Raw genomic sequence first — 17,979 nt, 5'->3', positions numbered from 1 at the left:
TCCTTCTGGACACATAGCATGACACTTTCTGGTAGGTCTTATGACCTACCTTAAGACAAAGTCAGAGTGCTGTTTTTAGGTTTTATGGCTAGTTTGGGGAAATGATTTAAGGAAATGACCTCCCTACAGGAACAGGAATATCAGTTTTCACTGTTTGCCTGGGGGGGGGGCGGGGGGAGGAGAATGAAGTAAGTTAGAAACCAGACCCAGACAGTAGCAGACGGTCAGAGAGAAAGTTTGTTTTCTGGGGTTTTTACTGCTGTGCTGTTCTCTAAGCCCCAAGTGTAAAAACACTAATAAGTTTACTTACTCTAGTAAGTCTCCCTATCCTCCAGTAAGTATCTGCTTCAAATCCAGCTCAGAGTAAATTTCCCCATCTTCTGTTTCCAGAAGTTTTACAAAACCTTTTTAGAGGGGAGTGATATCACACACCTGTAATACTAGCACTCTCAGGAAGCTGGTGGGGTAGGGACAGGAGTGGAGGGGGTGGTAAAGGGAGGATGGGGTAGGAGGATTATAAGTTTGAGACCAAGCTGGGCAACAAAGTGTTAGCCCAATGAGCTCCCTCCCCATAGCTTAGTATGCTCCTTCTCCTTTCCACAGCTTAGCATGCTCCCTTCCTAGGCAACACTAGGCCCATTTAGTAAAGGCAGTAAATAATCAGCCTCCAACCCCTTGACCTTGGGATGGCACTTCTCTGGGGCAGCTACCACCATATAAGGCAACAAGAGCCCCTTAGAGTGACCTTCAGGTCTGGGCAGCTGCAGGGCCCTTATCTACTATTTGGATAGCAGCCATAAATCCTAGTCTGATATGATGAAGCCGCTGGCCCACATCTATACCAGGGTCTCTGCCTTCTAGCCCCTCCTAAACCCCCTAGGTTCTATAGGTCACCCCAGACAATAGCCAGTGCTTCTCATTTCTCCCTTGTGAGAAGGGGTCTTGCCCGCCCCTTTCCTGGCAATAAACCTTTCTTTGTTCTCTGTACCTGGATGTCTGTGTGGTTTTCTGGCAAAGTCTAAAATGATCTAACACAAAGCAAGACAAATTTATGTGAGAAACAAGACCCGGGTGTCACATCTCCATTAGAGCAGGCCATCCCATCAGGGATTCAGCCAAATGGAAGTATGAGACAGTACTCATTGAAATCAGTAAAGGTTGCTTTTCCTTGGCAAGTCTCCACCATTTTATTCATACAGATCTCGGTCAGCCCCTTCACACCAACAAATGTCAAAATACAAGTTACGTTCAGTTGCTATTTCCTCCTCCACACAACTTGAGATTTGGTTTTAATTCCATGTCAGATACTGATCTGCAGGATACCCTGTGTCGTGTTTATTATCAATAACCATAGTGTGTGATGAGTACCCACTTGACCACAATTTTTACAGTTCCTAATTCTTCTACTTCAGGATGGTTAAGAGTCTATTCTAGAAATACATAAAACTCAGGGAGATAAATCTCTCCAATATAACAGTCTGCATGTAGAAAAATCAAAACCAAACTCCAGCTTTACTGGTTTTACTCACGAGGCCCAAACCATTTCATTTATCTTTAGAATAATCAAAACCCATTCATTGGGTCCAAATTTCATGATCATATTTCTGTCAGGGAAACTGACCTGCTGCTCTGATACAGCCTTGGGGTTGTTTGTTTGGTTTGGTTTTTTTTTTTGTTTGTTTGTGTGTGTGTGTGTGTGTGTGTGTGTGTGTGTGTAAGAATAGAATCTTTATTTGGTTCTTATTTTAAAGTTATTTCCCTTTCTCCTTAGGAGCAGATTTTGAGAATCACTATAACATGGAGTAGGTATTATATTAAAAGGTCATAAGTCTAGACCAGTGATCGGAGACAGGGAAGATGAGTTTCTCCAGAGGCTTCAGGACCAAGGCCATTCCAGATGTACACACTACAATAATGGGGGTATAGAAAATATTTGAAGGGTGGGTTTTTATGGTTGTTTGTTTGTCGGACACATTGACTTTCTTTCTACACAGCCTTTGCCTCAGGCTGCTAGAGTGCTGGGGTGATCGGCACAGACATGAATACCACCTCTCTCCGCAGCAAAAACTTTTGATTGACACCATTTATTTACCCGTGAATTTACTGCTTCTGTCTTTAAAGAACGAAAACACCTGAGACTTTTCCATGATAGATGCAGAAGATCAGTCCCTCTGCTTCAGCAAACAAATGCACTTTATTAACATTTTAGCTAGGAGAGAAGAATTTCTATGTGAATTCTTCTTGAAACATGATATTCATTTAGCATTATTGTGTGTGTGTGTGTGTGTGTGTGTGTGTGTATTTGTGTGTGAGTGTCAAGAAAGAAGATGCATGGGTGAGGAAAGTATAAAATTGGAAATCTTTTCCAATTTTTGCCTTTAGGTACAAATGTATTTCATGTTGTCTTTATATTCATTCATTGTCTATAACCCTCCTTCGAAGCAAATCAGCTCAGATAGTTAACTCACGTGGGTCATTGTATTCCTACAAGTGCAAAAATAACTTAAATGTCTAAAAATATTTTTGAGCCTTTTAATATACATTACAAATATTTTAGACCAATCACATTTTGTTGTTTAACATATTTACAAAACCAAAATATATTACAATAAATACGAATGGAACCGTTAATCTAATCAACAACAAGCTCTGTCACCACCTGATGTTTAAAAGGAATGCAAACACTTGTTTGGTCTGCATGAGTTAAGAGATCTGAGATAAATAAGGGCCCAGAATTATAATGTATCTGGAAAAGAGATGAAGGCAGCCCTCAACTTGCTAAGTAAGATTCTCTCTCATTGCTAATTACATAATGTTTCATGATATTTTAAACTGTGAACATTAATGAATTATCCAAACATAATACAAAGCTAATATAGTTCTATTATTTCAAAATGTACATGACATCCACATAGTATCCTTTTAATTATCATTATATACTGTAATTCACACAATATCTACATATGTGAATGCGAAAAGAAAAGGTCACAGCAACATGTCTCACATTCCAATTTTAAATAAGACAAGCACAAACTGGATCAAACATTATTTTATAATATGTTAAGTAGTAACACCTAGTTTGTTATGGTTACCTTGAACAGTTTACAGGTGTACATTCAAAAAGAAAATATCTTTTGAGAGTTTCACATTGTCAATAAAAGGCAAAATAAATAATAAATCTTATAACCAAGAGAGAAAGGGGGGAGGAAGAGAGAAAGAGAAAAAGAGAGAGAGAAAGAGAGAGAGACCTAAATAGAACCTAAAGTTTTTTGACATGCTGCTTTTCTGGTACAGTTTGCCACAAGAAAATTGAAACAGAAACAAAAATGATTGTCTTTTGAAAGCTTTAACAAATATTGAGTATGAACCTCTGCCTATTAGCATGAAAATATATTTGGCCACCTGCTCTGTGTGTGCATATAATATGTGTATATTAAATAATATATATACACATGTTATATGCACATTGTCTATATGTTCAATAGGAGGTCTGCTAAAGCCACAAAATAGCAAACTACTTACTCCTCAAAATGAGAACCAGCCAAACACTGAACTGAAACCAATTGAAGGTTCTTAACATGACTGCTGTTCCTATAGACCTCCAACTACTTCACACCAATAAACCCATGGAAATAATCCAGGGGCTCCAGACTCACTGGGAGGGAGGGGACCTAGCTCCTCAATGTAAATGAGGGATCCTGAAGATCTGTGCATCTTCTATGGTCTTAACCACTCACAAACTACAGAGCACTGAATCCAGGTTAGCTCTTGGTCTTGACAAACTGTAAAAGGACCAAACTGCTTCACAACATATTGCCAGCAAAGAGCATTTTTAAATAAGCAAAAGGAAGGGTTAAAAACTTGGTATAGCCTTTGAATCCAGTTCAGAGTTATGGTATTAAGAGTTTTTCTTTCACCAATCCTAGTTTTCTAAAAGAAAGTAGCATCTCAACATCCTGACCCAAGATTTCCACAACTTCAGAGTTCCTATTTTCTTTAGCCAGCATTTGCTTTAGTTTTTTACCTTATCCAGGAAGAACACACAAAAATCCCTGGGCATTTGCATAAGCACTTCCCACAATCCAAATTTCTTTTCTGTTAATTAGTGCTACTGATCAAGACATACACAGTATTATCCTCAAGGCTAGGGTACATTTCATTAAAAAAAACAAATACTTGATGGTAATGTTCTGTGTAAATGATGTCTGTGTAAAGCTATGACTCAAGTTATATCTTTCAAAAAAATCCCAAACCATTCTTAAAAACCATCACGTAATCCTATTACTGTAACTCTCGATGATTAATCATATCCTCAGAGAATAAAATGGATGTCATGCCTTCACCTTTGGCGGCCTCAATTTCCCATATTCTCAGGCAAGATGCTGAGTAGGCTCCCCACAGGACAGGCTGGAATGTTGCATGTCAGCACCGTCATCTCCCCACAAGTTCCTCCCCTGCTTTCAATCTTTTATGGCAGGGACTTGGAGGAATCAAACATCCACATTCCTGTGAGAAATTAATCCACAAGTAATTTAACAGTTTAGTACTGGAGATACATTACTGAAATTTTTGGTTCATCTGTGAAAACCTCAGAATTGTAATACACACTAAGCATTAGCACAGTTTTGTAGTGGAGATAGAAAGGCTCACAAATTAATACAAGGGCTTTTGGCCTTGGTTTTCAAATTCAGACCAGGCATCATTTAGCTCCATAAAAATCATCTTGGCGTACTGTTCATAGGGTTGCCCGGTAGCCTGTAGGTAAAAACAAAGCACATATTAGAGCTCACAGACTAAAATAATATCTCCGTTAAATTCACTGGTAATATGGGTTCTAAGTAATTAAAATGCTCTTCTAGGCTGGGCACCAGGGACTCATACCTGTAATCCTAGCTACTCAGGATCAAGGCTCAAATTCAGACTAAGCAGAAAAGGCTGAGAGACTCTTACTTTACAGAAAAATGCCAGAAGTGGAGGTACGAGTAGTAGAATGGCAGCCTTGATCAAAAAGCCAAGCAAGAGTGCAAGGTCCTGAGTTTAAGCTCTCAATTATGGGCACAAAATAAAATAAAATAAATGAAATGAAATAAAATGTTCTTATATTAATCTGTTTCTTTTTTTACAGCCTAATCTGGGTAATAGTAATTACCCTCCTCTAGAAATTCACATAAGGTAATAGTAATTGTCAATAAGTAGCTAACAGAAAGGCTATCAGGCATCAAAAGATCCATCTCAGTTCTTTGGAAGTATCTACCGAACAAGCCAAAGCGTAATAACAACATGTTTCTAATGCATTATGGTTCAAAACTCCTATTTTTTCCAATTTCTAAATAAAGCGAGGTTCTTGGAGACTCAAAAGAGGGGCAAACAATTTGTGTGTTTTCTGGGCTCCACTTCTCTTTTGATTGACTAAACTTCAAACGTAAATGTGGATTCTCGTTGATTCTTCTATTCAAGGCAGTCATCAAAAATGTAGAGGGTGGCCCTGAGTTCAAGCGTCAGGACTGGCAAAACAAAAAATTTAGAGGGATGGAAATTAAATAAATACATGGCATTGGTGGCACTTTAATCATAACTTCATGTCATCTGAGTCACTTCCGCCTGAAATGTTTCTGTGAACAGGGCATCAGATAAAATTTCTAACAACAATGCTCCCATGTATCAGTGACAACATGACGGGACACAAACGAGATGATGGGTTTTGTCACATTTTTAAAAGCCTGTTCATTCTCACCAGTTTTATTAAATACAGGAGTTTTACCACCATCCTGGCTAAACCTATTCTTCTAATTCCAAATGAGAACAGTTCTCCTTTGTGTGTCTAGCTCTCAGCCTAGTTACACCGTTGCAAGATTGTATCTAAACGCTAAAAAATAAAAAAAAAAAAACTGGTGAATGTTGTAACATCCTCCTTAAGTAACGTCTTAATTGTATTATTCATACTTTGATTTCTTTTGCACCTGTATGAAGTAGAACTATTTGTTTAGACACACGATTCCAACCCACGGGCTTAATTTATTAAACCAATGGCCTAATCAGCCAGCAAATGGGAAGTACGATGCTTTTAATACATGCTTATACATTAACAAATTGAAGACCAGACATATGCAAAGACAGTAGCAGGTGCTACTCACTTTATCTGGGTGCACGACCAGCACCGCCCTTCTGTACACCTTCTTCACCTGCTCCGGCGTTACCAGGTCTGCCATTCCAACTGGTTTCCACTTAGTCTCCCCAGCCCACAGCACAGTATGCATTGTGGAAAGAAGTGCTCGGATATTTCTCTCTTTACCTTCTATCCATTCCAGGATCTATAAACACAAAGGGGTGGGGGTAGGGATTTCAAATATTTTCCAGGCCAGTGGGTTTCTTCCAGGACCCTGGAAACCCTGTCCTGCTTTAGTGAAACCAAATAATAGGAATGTCCTATACACTCTGCCTTCTGAAGAGCTCTTCCTGGAATACTTTCCCACTTCTACCTACTGCTTCAAAAGCCTGCTCAATAATTTCACCTCTGAGAGTTTGAATTTGTTGCTCTATCGCCCCCTAGAGTTAATAATACACTCCTAAAGTATAAACTCAATCAGGTCACACATATTTACTTGCTACCTAACTAAATAATTACTCCTTTCAGAAAGGTCAAACCTGGCCCTACAACATAGCTCAGTGGTAGAATACTTATCTGCCAAGTACAGGATTCGGGGATCAATCCCTATCACTGCCCTCTCCCCAAAATAAATCCTTTAAGAAAGCTACTGGGGAGTCTGAAAAGGGAAGATTGAGAATTATAGGGCAGTCTGGGATACATAGCAAGAACCTATCTTCATCCAGGAGTGATAATTCTTTAATACATAATATTTCTGTATCAGAGAACAGATCTAAAAAAGTGCTCTCAAAGGAGGAGAAAATAGAGATAATACATTCCCTTCCTCTTCAAATTCTAATAATTTATCTTTAGAATCTAAGTGCCACTTAGGTAACAAAATCCCATCTTAAAGAGTGTCATTGCTCATCTGAACAAGTAAACAAATCCGTTTACACTGGATGCTGGTGGCTCATACCTGTCATCCTATCTTTTGAGAAGGCTGAGACCTAAGGATTGTAGTTCAAAGACAGGCCAACCAGGAAAGTCTGTGATTAATCCCCAATTAATCACTGAAAAGGTTGGAAGTGGAGCTATTCTAGCTCAAGTGGTAGAGTGTTGGCCTCAAGCAAAAAAAGCTCAGGGACAGCACCTGAGCCCTGAATTCAAGCCCCAAAACTGGCATTAAGATAAAAATAAAAATTTAAATAGCATATACAACTTCCCTAAAGCTACTTTGCTCTCAAAGGGCATGACTGTACTCAAATCACAATGTGGTGGATGTCAATACAGTGTTGCCTTTCATAGATGCTACTGTCTGAATGTCTTAAGTCCCACCCAAAATTCATTTGTTGAAGTCCTAACCCCATGCTGATGGCATTATAAGACCAGTCTTTGGGAGGTGATTAGACAATCAGAATTATGCTGATGGATCTTCACACCTAACTTTGTCACCTGATCTTGTCTTATAGGATAATCAGAGTCAGTGGCTCACTCACCTTTAATTTCTCAGGATCCATTTCCTTAGCCATTTCCTCCTTTCTCATCTCTGCTATTGTTCGAGGCCCCTTTTTGTCTTTGTGGGCATTAAAACCTTGACTTGAAAGTAAATCTTCAAAGTCAGCTGCTTTTTGTTTCCCTTCTGCAACATAATTTTTGAAAATCATTATGGCTAGGCATATCATACATTTTTATCCCAAAGGACTTCAGAGTCTTCAACATGCTTTTCCACACATTTATTTTCTTTGCTCTTAGTAGTGTAAAAGATTCCTAAACCCATTTTACAGATGAGAAAAAAATGAAGTCCAGAGAACTTAAAAAGACATTTCTAGAGTCACATAACATGTACCTGGTAAGGCTAAGACTGGAGTCTGGCTCATTAAATGCAATTCAATTCCATTTCTACTGTCTCCTCTATCTGGATATCATGATAGCTCCTTGTCATAACTAATTAATGTAGGGGCTTTGACAAGGTTTGGTTTGGTTCTTGGAATCAATGCATGTTATCATTACCCTGCCCTCCCCTAGCTGACAAATTTAGTTCATCATGCACTCTTTCCCACAACTCAGGGACCAAACTACTCAGATTGGAATTCCAACTCTACCACCTCTTCACAATGTGACCTCAGACAAGTTACTTGGTATCTCTGTGCCCCAATTTCCTCATCTGTAAAATGAGCAGGAAGTCAGGTAACTTGCCTCATGGGGTTGCATGAGAATGAATTGAGTGAAAACTTTCAGTGCTTAAGATTAGGCATGTGACTATCTCAATGTTAATTTAATTCACAAAGCAGAACTATAATACTGCAGTTCAGGGCACGCCACCAATGTTAGTTTCTGAGTTGAAATCCATTTGCCATCTCTACACATCAAGACACTCTGGATGCTCATTCTCTTGTACACACAAGAAAATGTAAGGGCTCCAAGACTAGGGATTTTGTCTGTCTTGTTCACTGCCTTCTCCTCAGTGTTTTCTTGAATGAAGATGCTCCAAGGAGGCACTCACCTCATAGCTATTCAAAACTAAAAATGGTGGGAAAGTCATATGACTATGGAATTGTCCAGAGAATTTCATGCTACCTCAAGAAGAAACATAATGTCACATAGTCTATCATGTACTGTGAACAGACACCTAGGTCATGGCCGGTATAGTGTGGCAGTTAAGAGCAGGACTTCCGGAGCCTGATGGTCAGAGTTCAAGTCCTGCTCTGTCACTTACTCATTGTATCACGTGGCTTTGTCAATATGCATCTTAGGTCCCTCATCTATGAAAGGAGAATCTATGAAACAATATGTAAAAAGCACCTAGGAGAGCACTTGGCATGCAGTAAGCACTCAATAGATGTTAGCCAGGATGGAGAAGAACTAACCACCTGTCCCATAAAGTGAAGGGCCTATTCTCTTCTCCTATTGTAAGGTGTGATCCAACGAACTGATAGAGAAAATGAATTGAAATAGACCTTTCCATGAACTCACCACACACACACACACACACACACACATCCATGCAAAGTATATTATTTTTACTCGTTGTCAACAAGCCCATATAGAGCTTCTACCAGCTTTGGGTTTTGACATATTCACAAGTTGCCCAGATACCAGGAATCTACCAATCAGGCCAAGAAAGACCATTTGTCCAGATACATATGCTCTTCTCATTGGGAAACAAGGCAAAACTGACTGTTTTGAAAGGCTCTCAGACTTTACTTCTTTCCAAAGAATAAGAGCCTTAAAATCCATTCCCTCTTGCCTTTACTTCCTTTCCATATTTATTTAATGTGTACCCTATGCTAGATTCTTGGGATAAGAGAAGGCAGCATAAAAATCTCCTGCTGTGGATAAGACACAATCCTTGTCTTCCATTTGGTTCCGTTCTGGAGAGAGACAGACACATGTGTAGTTGCAGAACTGCAGATGTGTCTGGGAGCACCTCTGGGGTAGGAGCACCAGGCCCCTCCCTCTACAACTGTAAGATTGCCTTAGGACCTGGTGGGTTTTGTGTAAACCCAGGAAGTATGACAAGAAGATAGCTCCGTCTATCCCAGGCCCGCACCAACATCCTCACCCAAATTAGTGGATCCTTTCCCTCGTTCACTCTGGCCTGCAGGCATGGATGAGAAGCTCACGTTGTAGTTGGGTCGGTTCTGGGGGGAGGAGTGTGGCATGCTGGACTGTGGCTTAGGCTGTGACTGCTGCCAGTTGTAGCCCCCAGCCTGCTGCCACCCTCCACCCATGGGCTGGGGAGATGCTTTTTGGGGCGAGCTGAGAGGTGGGAATCCTCCACCTAGTCCAGTCGGTGTGGTGGGTTTGCTGGCAAATGAAGAACTACCTACAGAGCAAAAGACAGAAAGAACATAAGACTATTTTGAATATTCCCTAGCATCTCAAGATATTGTTTGCAGTGATTTTTACTAGAAATTGCCTTGAATGGTAAAATAATGAACCTTTCTAAATAGGTAATGAAATTATAGGAACGTCTATTATTTCTTTAATCTGCCCCAAAGTAGTGATTTTTCTTAAAGTTACACAGTTAACTCGTGGCAGAATGGAATGAAATTTAGATATTTGACTCCAAGCCAGAAGAGTGAGCCCTGGCTCTTCCCAAAGTGCCAATGCGCTTCAACATCTCAATACCTCAACAGATTGTATTTCTTTATTAGAGCTGAAGCTATCTAATGACAAGAACAGAGAACAACACTAAAGTTCACTCATCAAGGTGTTACTTGAACTTCAAGATTCAGAATAGCATTGTTAGTGCCCAAGAATAAATCAAATGTTGTAAGTAGCACTAGTTCTACCCTGTTGGCATTTCATTATAGGAGATCTTGTGTAAAAGAAAAATGTAAAAAGTGATGATTTCCAAGGTCTCTTTCATATAACAAACATAAGTAAAGCAACACTTAAAGCAAAACAACTTTCACATGGACCTTTAGAATTTATAAAACATAGTCATATACATTACCACATTACTACACCTAAGTGTGTCTACAGTACAATACAAAGTATTTCTCTGATCCCATTGTGAAGAGGAAGAAATGGAAGTTCAGAAAGGTTTGCCGATACACTCATGTTTACACAGCTAGTCACTGGAGACAAACTTGCCCAAATGGGCCTTGCCTCACTTTCCGCACCCCAAAGTTCTCTTCATGAGAATTCAGTCCTTACTAAACTTGGCCTTACTCCCTCCCATTGTTTTTTCTCCTCTATTATTATTCTCCTTCCTTCCCCACCATGGAGGTTGTTACTATGGCCAGAAGACTGGCAACCAATTTGTGTTTGAACCTAAGCTGTTCATTCGCCACTCATTCTTGCATGCATGCGTTTTTCATTCATGAATACTTGTTAAACAACGACTATGCACCAGGCACTGGGCTGCACTCTGGGATTATACACAAAACAAGTGCAGAAAAAATCCCTGCTCTTCTAAAGCCAAGTCAAAGTCTTCACCCTGTTGAGCCTCCATTTCCTTCCTTTCCTTTTCTTTCCTTTCCTCTCTTCTTTCTTTCTTTCCTTTCCTTCTTTCTTTCTTTTTCTTTTCTTCCTTCCTTCCTTTCTTTCTTTTTTCTTTTTTTCTGTTGTTGTTAATCATGGGGCTTGAACTCTGGGGCTGAACATTGTCCCTCAGCTCTTCAGTTCAAAGCAAGCACTCTACCACCTGAGCCACAGCACCACTTCCGGTTTTCTGGTGGTTTATTGGAGATGAGAGTAGGGTGGACCTTCCTGCCAGTGCTGGCTTTGAACCACGATCCTCAAATCTCAGCCTCCTGAATAGCTAGGATTACACGCATGAGCCACCAGCACTTGGCAAGCCTGTTTCTTCATCAATGAAGCCAGAACTGCTTATATCACAGATACAGTATACAGACACAAAATGCTTCCCACTCCTTGAATTAAGGAAAGTCAGTGGCATTCTACAATAACAAAACAGGAAAATTCCTATGCCAGACACCTCAAAGTCTCAATAGATACTTGCTAATAAGTAAAGGTAATGCCAGGCTTGTGCAGGACTGTGTTCTGTCCTTGTCATTCACATGAAGGGCGTGAAGCCCTTTTCCTGTGCCCTTGGGTCCTTCTGCCAATCACACACCAAATATAACACCTAAGGCTGGATCTTCCCTCTGCACTGGGGTTTTATTGTATATTTTAAGGATGCTTGATATTTTAAGTCTTGGTAAATATGGAAATGTTAAAAAGCACCCATAATCCTGCAGACTATGACGTGTTCACACATTTAAGAACCACTGCTGAGAACCTCCACGCCAGACTATGGCTGGAGCAGTGAACCAGCAGGTGCCAACCCTGCCCATCAGCATTGTATGACTTTGTGATGTCTAATCTTCTGGAACACTTCCATCCTGCTCAGCGATTCTAATTGTTAATGCTGCTGAAGTGAGGATTCAGAAATACCAAGCGATAGCCAACCCTTGAGGCCAGAACTATCCTCATCAGAAGCTAACAGCAGTGGACTTCACCACTTGACAGCTCCTCAGAATTACCTAGGGCCCAGTTCCACCCCAACCCCACTGCTCCCAACTTATACAGCACTGACCATAGTGGGTATTTTAGGTTTGATTAGCATTTCTCTCTCCCACTTTACTGTAAGCTCTGAGGAGCACATACTCTAACTTCCTTGATTCTTTATTACAACCTGGATGCAGTAAAGCAGGAGTAGATAGAAAAAAACCACCTACTGAAAGAGGGATTGAGATCCAGCAATCAAAATCCATTATCTGGATGATGAACCAACGGGTCTCTCTGGTAGCCCTCAGCTTTGTGTACTCAAAATATATTTCTGCTTTAGAGTTTTTGAAATTCCTAGAAAGCCTGGGAAAAATTATTTGAATTTTCCTTTCCCTTGATTTTCCTCATCATCTATTAACTACTTCTACTGATTTCCTTTAAGTATCAATGATTCTTCTGACATTACTGAGTTCAGAAAATCACCTTGCCCTCCTTTCTCCTCCTCCTCCTCCTCTTGAAGTAGCCAGCCCCTGGCCCTTTCCCTGCTTTCTCCTAGCCCACGCTATTCTTATCGATTCTCTAGAATATATCTAGAGTTACCTTTTTAACATACCAAGCTAGTTGTTTCCTCAATTTGTACTCAAATTAACATCCAAACCAATTCTGATGTTTTCCCTGAGATGGCCATATCTATTCAACCCCATCTGTCCCTCCTTTGTCCTACCACGGATTCCAGCTTGTCTGGTTCTGAAACATTGTGTGGGGCTTTTAAACACCCCTGTCCCTCTGCCTGGGCTCCTTTCCATAATGTACATCCTAATTATATCACAAATTCCAATTTAGAGGCCACCTCTGACCACCTTTCTCTGGTTTAGGTAATCTCAGAACACTGGTGAACTTCTTTGGGCCTATCTCTTTTCCCATGGATAACAGTTGCTATGCCACAGACAAGCTATTAAACCTGGAAGCTCCTAAAACTCCTACTATACCCAAACCACATCCAGACCAATGACATCTAGTGATTCAGCTCATATCAGTGGTGAAATACAATGATTTGGATGTTGGAGTCAGAACTGTTTCATGTGCAAATACCTTCAGGAGCATTCTTGTCTTCTGATTTTTCTGAATGTTAGCTATATGGTTTGGAAGTTTAATTTTAATTTTCTGAGAATTTGCCTCTTAATTCATAGCTCTCACATAGACACCTGTTTATCATGTGATTGTAAAAGAAATACTTAAAAATGTTTAACTTGTATACCGTTAAAAAATGGGGAAAAGGCTGGTAGCTACCAGCCTTGTGACTTGGGTGTGTAACAGTCCTTATCCCCTAAAGGTTATCAGAAAGATAAAATTGCTTTAAAACACTAAAAATAGTTCCTGGAAGATAATAAAACCCTCATCCAACATTACCTGTCATGAGAACTATTTTAAAATTTGACATGTATTTATCCATTTATCACTTGTTTCTCTTCTACAATCCAAGCTTAAGGAAGGCAGAGGGGTGTTTTTATTTTGGCCAAAAGCTATTCTGTTGGTGAGAACCAATAGTCCTAACATGTAATCTTAACTACTCAGGAAGCTGAGATCTAAAGACCACAGATTGAAGCTAGTCTGGGTAGACAAATGCAAGAGATTGTTACCTCCAACTAGACAGCAAAAAGCAATAAGTGGAGGTGTGGCTCAAGTGATAGAGTCTGCCTTACAGTGAAATGTATGTCATATGTGTGTTTGATGTAGACCATATAGGATCATATATCTGTTTCCATATGTATCTATATGAGTCATCTAGACACATACATATATATTGTATCGATCATATATGACTTATGTGTGGTATATATGTTGTAGATCACAGGTATGTCATAATGTGCTACATATAGATATGTATATCTATATATGACAGAAAGAAGGATTCAAAACGAATAACATCGTAGTAATAATTGCTTCCAGTGAGAATTTTTTCTTTGAGAGAGTGTATCTCCAGGTGGCCCAGGCTGGCCCTGAACTTGCAATCCTTCTGCCTTTGTGTCCTGAGTGCTAGGATTATAGATGAATGCAAATATACCTATCAAAAATCACTAATGAGACCAGGCTCCAATGACTCCAATTCCAGCTACTCAGGAGGCTGAAATCTGAGGATCACAGTTCAAAACCAGCCCAGGCAGAAAAGTCCCCATGAGATGCTTATCTCTGATTAATATTCAAAAACCAAAAGTGATTCTTTGGCTCAAAGCAGTAGAGCACTAACCTTGAGCAAAAGAAACTGAGGGACAGCATCCAGGCCCAGAGTTCAAGCCCCAAGACTGGCAAACAAACAAACACAAATGGTGATAAAACTATTAGTTAAAAGCCGAATGGAAAACAGTATATTTTCAAATAGGATTATGTCAGAATATCTCCCCAGGTTAAAAAGGAAACTGGCAACTTTACAGTGAACCAACCTGGCAGACTGCGCTTTATCCCAGGGATCAAAGTTAACATCAAACCCAAACTGAAACTTTCTCCACTGCCCTATATCCTTCCAATATTAACATCAGAACAACTGGAGAAAAGGCTGAAGAATGTTTCCAGTATAGAAGAGTCTTTAAAAATATGACAATTAAATTCAAGACGTAAATGCAAGAGAAGACTTTCCTACCAAAATTTTAAAATAATACCTAAGCCACACCATTATTTGCCATCTCCTTCCTTTCCTTGTTTTGCACAGGATTTGTGAGTGCTCGCTGGGGAGCTGAACTTCTGAATGTTACAGCCTTGGGTGTGTAGGAGTCCCTACCCCAAAAGGTTATTAGAAAAATAAAATAGCTATAAAACACTAAAAATAGTTCCCAGAAGATAATAAAACCTTCATCCAACACTATCTGTCATGAGAACTAGTTTTATAATTTGACATGCATTTATCCACTGCCACTCCTTTCCCTTCTCCAATCTAAGCTTAAGGAAGGTAGGGGGGTATTTTTGTTTTGACCAACAGCTATTCTGTTGGTGAGAACCAACAGTCCTAGCATATAAACAGCATTTAGAAAATATTTGCTATATGAATAAATGTCCAAAAATGAACAATGAAAGAGGGTTTATTATGGTCATGGTTTTCTTTGTTTTTTACTTCTGACATTTTCCTCCCCATTAACTACACTGCTGGTCAGTTTGTAAAAATCCATACAAACAACAGACTGTCATTTTTCCAGAGTGTTTTTCACGATAGCTTAGTGGGTAAAGGCTGAGTTCCTTGGGTGTGTGGTTCGGAAAACACTGGATGGTTTTAATTATTGCAAAAACATTGATCCTGGGAAAGAATGACTGTGCATGGTGATGTTCTTTGATAAGACTCCAATATCCAGAAGGCTCAAGTCATTTTCACCAAGAAAATTCTTTTAAAGAAGTAGTTTGTTGGACTACATTCTCTCAAGCCCTTTCTTCTTATTTTCTTTGCTTCCTTCCCTTGGGCAGTGCCAGGATTCACACTGCCATGTGGAGTCTACATTCTCAGAAAGTGCTACTGAGGCATGTGGAGTCAAATTATCTATAGGGAATGTGAGCATAACTGCCTTCTGATGAAATCGTGACTTTAGCAGAATCTTGACTTTCCATCTGCTTTCTTTACATGGTGCATGTGTGTGGAGGAGGGACTGCGGTGTGAAGTTGTGGCTTCACTTTTACTAGGAAGGTGTGCATGAGCCATTCTCTAAGCTCTTTTTGCTTCAATAATTTTTTTAGGCATGGTCTTGTGCTTTTGCCAAGGGATGGCCTGAGACAAGAATCCTCCCATCTATATTCTCCCACATAGCTGATATCACAGATATGCGACACCATGACTGGCTTAGTAATTGAGATAGAGATCTCACTATCATTTTTCCTTGGCTGTCTTTGAACTACAATCCTCCTGATCTGTTCTTCTAGTCAAGTTTAAAAAAAATTTTAGGAACTCTCAAAATTATTTTACATAGTCATCTTCACTCCATACTTTTTGCTCAGAACTTAATGTAAACTTCAAATTTCAAATAGTAACATGAAGTCAGATTCTACTTAAATCTCAGCTGGGTGTGTGCCTGTAATCCCAGACTTGGGAGGCTGAGACAGGAAGATTTTGGGTTGGAGATAGCCTGGCCTCACAGGTAATATGACAGTGAGGCTTGTGAATGGCTGTCACCACATGGCATAGATGAGTCTGACCAGCTTCATCTCTTTCTTTTGCCCTGCATATTGTCTTTGTTAGCTCTAGTGCCATGTCACTCTATACACAAAACCAGGCATTAAGAGAAATGAATTAATGGGGATTATTTCCAACCTAATATTTGAGGCCTTTTTGAAACAGCCAAACTCAGCCTTCAGAATATGACTTAAGAATGCTCATGATATTAAGTCTCAGCAGTACTGATGTATTGTGACACTCAGTATTTAGACGTGAGTCTTTTTAGCTTCAATACAGTTACTTCTATCTTCGCCTGATAGGTTTGTACCTAGTGTCCCGAGGTCAGCAAAAGGATCCAGCGTCTGGGGCTTGTTCTGATGGGTGGGCGTGCCATGCGAGGATCCTGTGGGGCTGGTGGCAGCAGATTTGCTCCCCATCCCAAAACCTCCTGCAAAGGAAAGAGGGTCATTGACAATGAGTACGTTGTCCGAAGTAGAACTCTAAAACTCAGAATTTGAAAGCTACTGCTCATTTGTCTCTTAGGAAAATTAAGACAAGAGTGGAAATGTCTCATTATGTTTCTAGAGAGTCTCCCTGACTTGGACTATAGCAAGGACAAAGCACAGTACAGACACCAGCTCTTTCCTGGCCCTACAGGTGAACTGTCCTTTCCAGTGCTGACCTCTCGTGGCTTCCTTCCAACTTCCTTCAAATATCTGAAGTCTTCACATTGAGCATATTGCTTTAATATCTGTGAGCTTCAACATTTTTGGTGCCCAACCTGGGGCTTGAATTTAGGGTCTGGGCAGTATCCCTGAGCTTTATCACTCCAGGCTGGCACTCTACCACTTGAGCCGCAGCTCCACTTCCCACTTTTTTTTGCTGGCTAATGGAAGATAGAGTCTTCTCGTCTTGCCTTCCCAGGCTGGCTTCAAACTATGAGCCTCAGATCTCAGCCTCCTGAGTAGCTAGGATTACAGGTGTGAGCCACCAGGGTCCAGCTCAACATTCTTTTTTAAAGAGGGAATGTACAAAATCAAAATCACCTTCAATAAAAGCAAGACGTATACAAATGAGATCACATCAGATTTGAAAGTGCATAGCAAGGAAAATAGTGAACAAAATAAAAAGGCAACCTAATGGAATCATAAAAATATTTGATAACCATATATCTGATAAAACATTAACATTCACAATATATTTTTTTAAAAAGCTAGGGTCAAGAGGTAAAGTGCCAGCCAAGCAAGCAAATCAAGTAAGCATGAGCCCCTGAGTTCAAAACCTCATATTTCAAAGTAAATCAATAAATTAAATAAACAAAAATAGGGGAAAGAATTGAACGATGTCTTCTTCAAAGAATTGCATATAGTTACAAGCATATGAAAATTCTCAACATAACTAATTATTATGAAAATAAAAACCAGAATAACAAAAATATTATTAACCTCATACCTGTTTGGATGGTTATGCTAGACAGATAGATGATAGATGATAGATAGATAGATAGATAGATAGATAGATAGATAGATAGATAGATAGATAGATACACAGACAGATAGAGCTGGTGAGACAATACATTCTTGTGTACTATTGGTGAGTGTAAAAATGATGCATCTACTAGTGACAATGGTATGAAGTTCCCTCAAAAATTAGAAGTAGAACTAAACATGATCCACCAATTCCCATTTCCAGATATATGTTCAAGGAATTGAAGGCAGGATCAATGAACTATTTGCATCCTCCTGTTCATCAGTGTTATACACAACAGCCAAGAGGTGGAAGCAATGTCAATGTCCATCACAGG

General features: G+C 39.7%; 1 protein-coding gene across 1 annotated transcript in view; it reads right to left on the bottom strand.

Moving 5' to 3' along the window:
• Positions 1–3,193: 3,193 nt before the first annotated feature.
• The window catches only part of Dnajc6 (DnaJ (Hsp40) homolog, subfamily C, member 6), a 139,535-nt gene continuing 124,749 nt past the window's right edge, over positions 3,194–17,979 (bottom strand). The window contains exons 16-20 of the mRNA XM_013020482.1: positions 16,504–16,623; positions 9,648–9,911; positions 7,582–7,724; positions 6,135–6,311; positions 3,194–4,755 (exon numbers count right to left, since the gene is read on the bottom strand). Coding sequence (XP_012875936.1) covers positions 4,654–4,755; positions 6,135–6,311; positions 7,582–7,724; positions 9,648–9,911; positions 16,504–16,623 — 806 coding nt within the window. The 3' untranslated portion in view covers positions 3,194–4,653. The remainder of the gene's footprint in view (positions 4,756–6,134; positions 6,312–7,581; positions 7,725–9,647; positions 9,912–16,503; positions 16,624–17,979) is intronic.

This window comes from Dipodomys ordii, unplaced genomic scaffold (genome assembly GCF_000151885.1).
Source record: "Dipodomys ordii isolate 6190 unplaced genomic scaffold, Dord_2.0 Scaffold51, whole genome shotgun sequence".
NCBI lineage: Eukaryota > Metazoa > Chordata > Mammalia > Rodentia > Heteromyidae > Dipodomys > Dipodomys ordii.
This window is presented reverse-complemented; position numbering and strand designations above follow the sequence as displayed.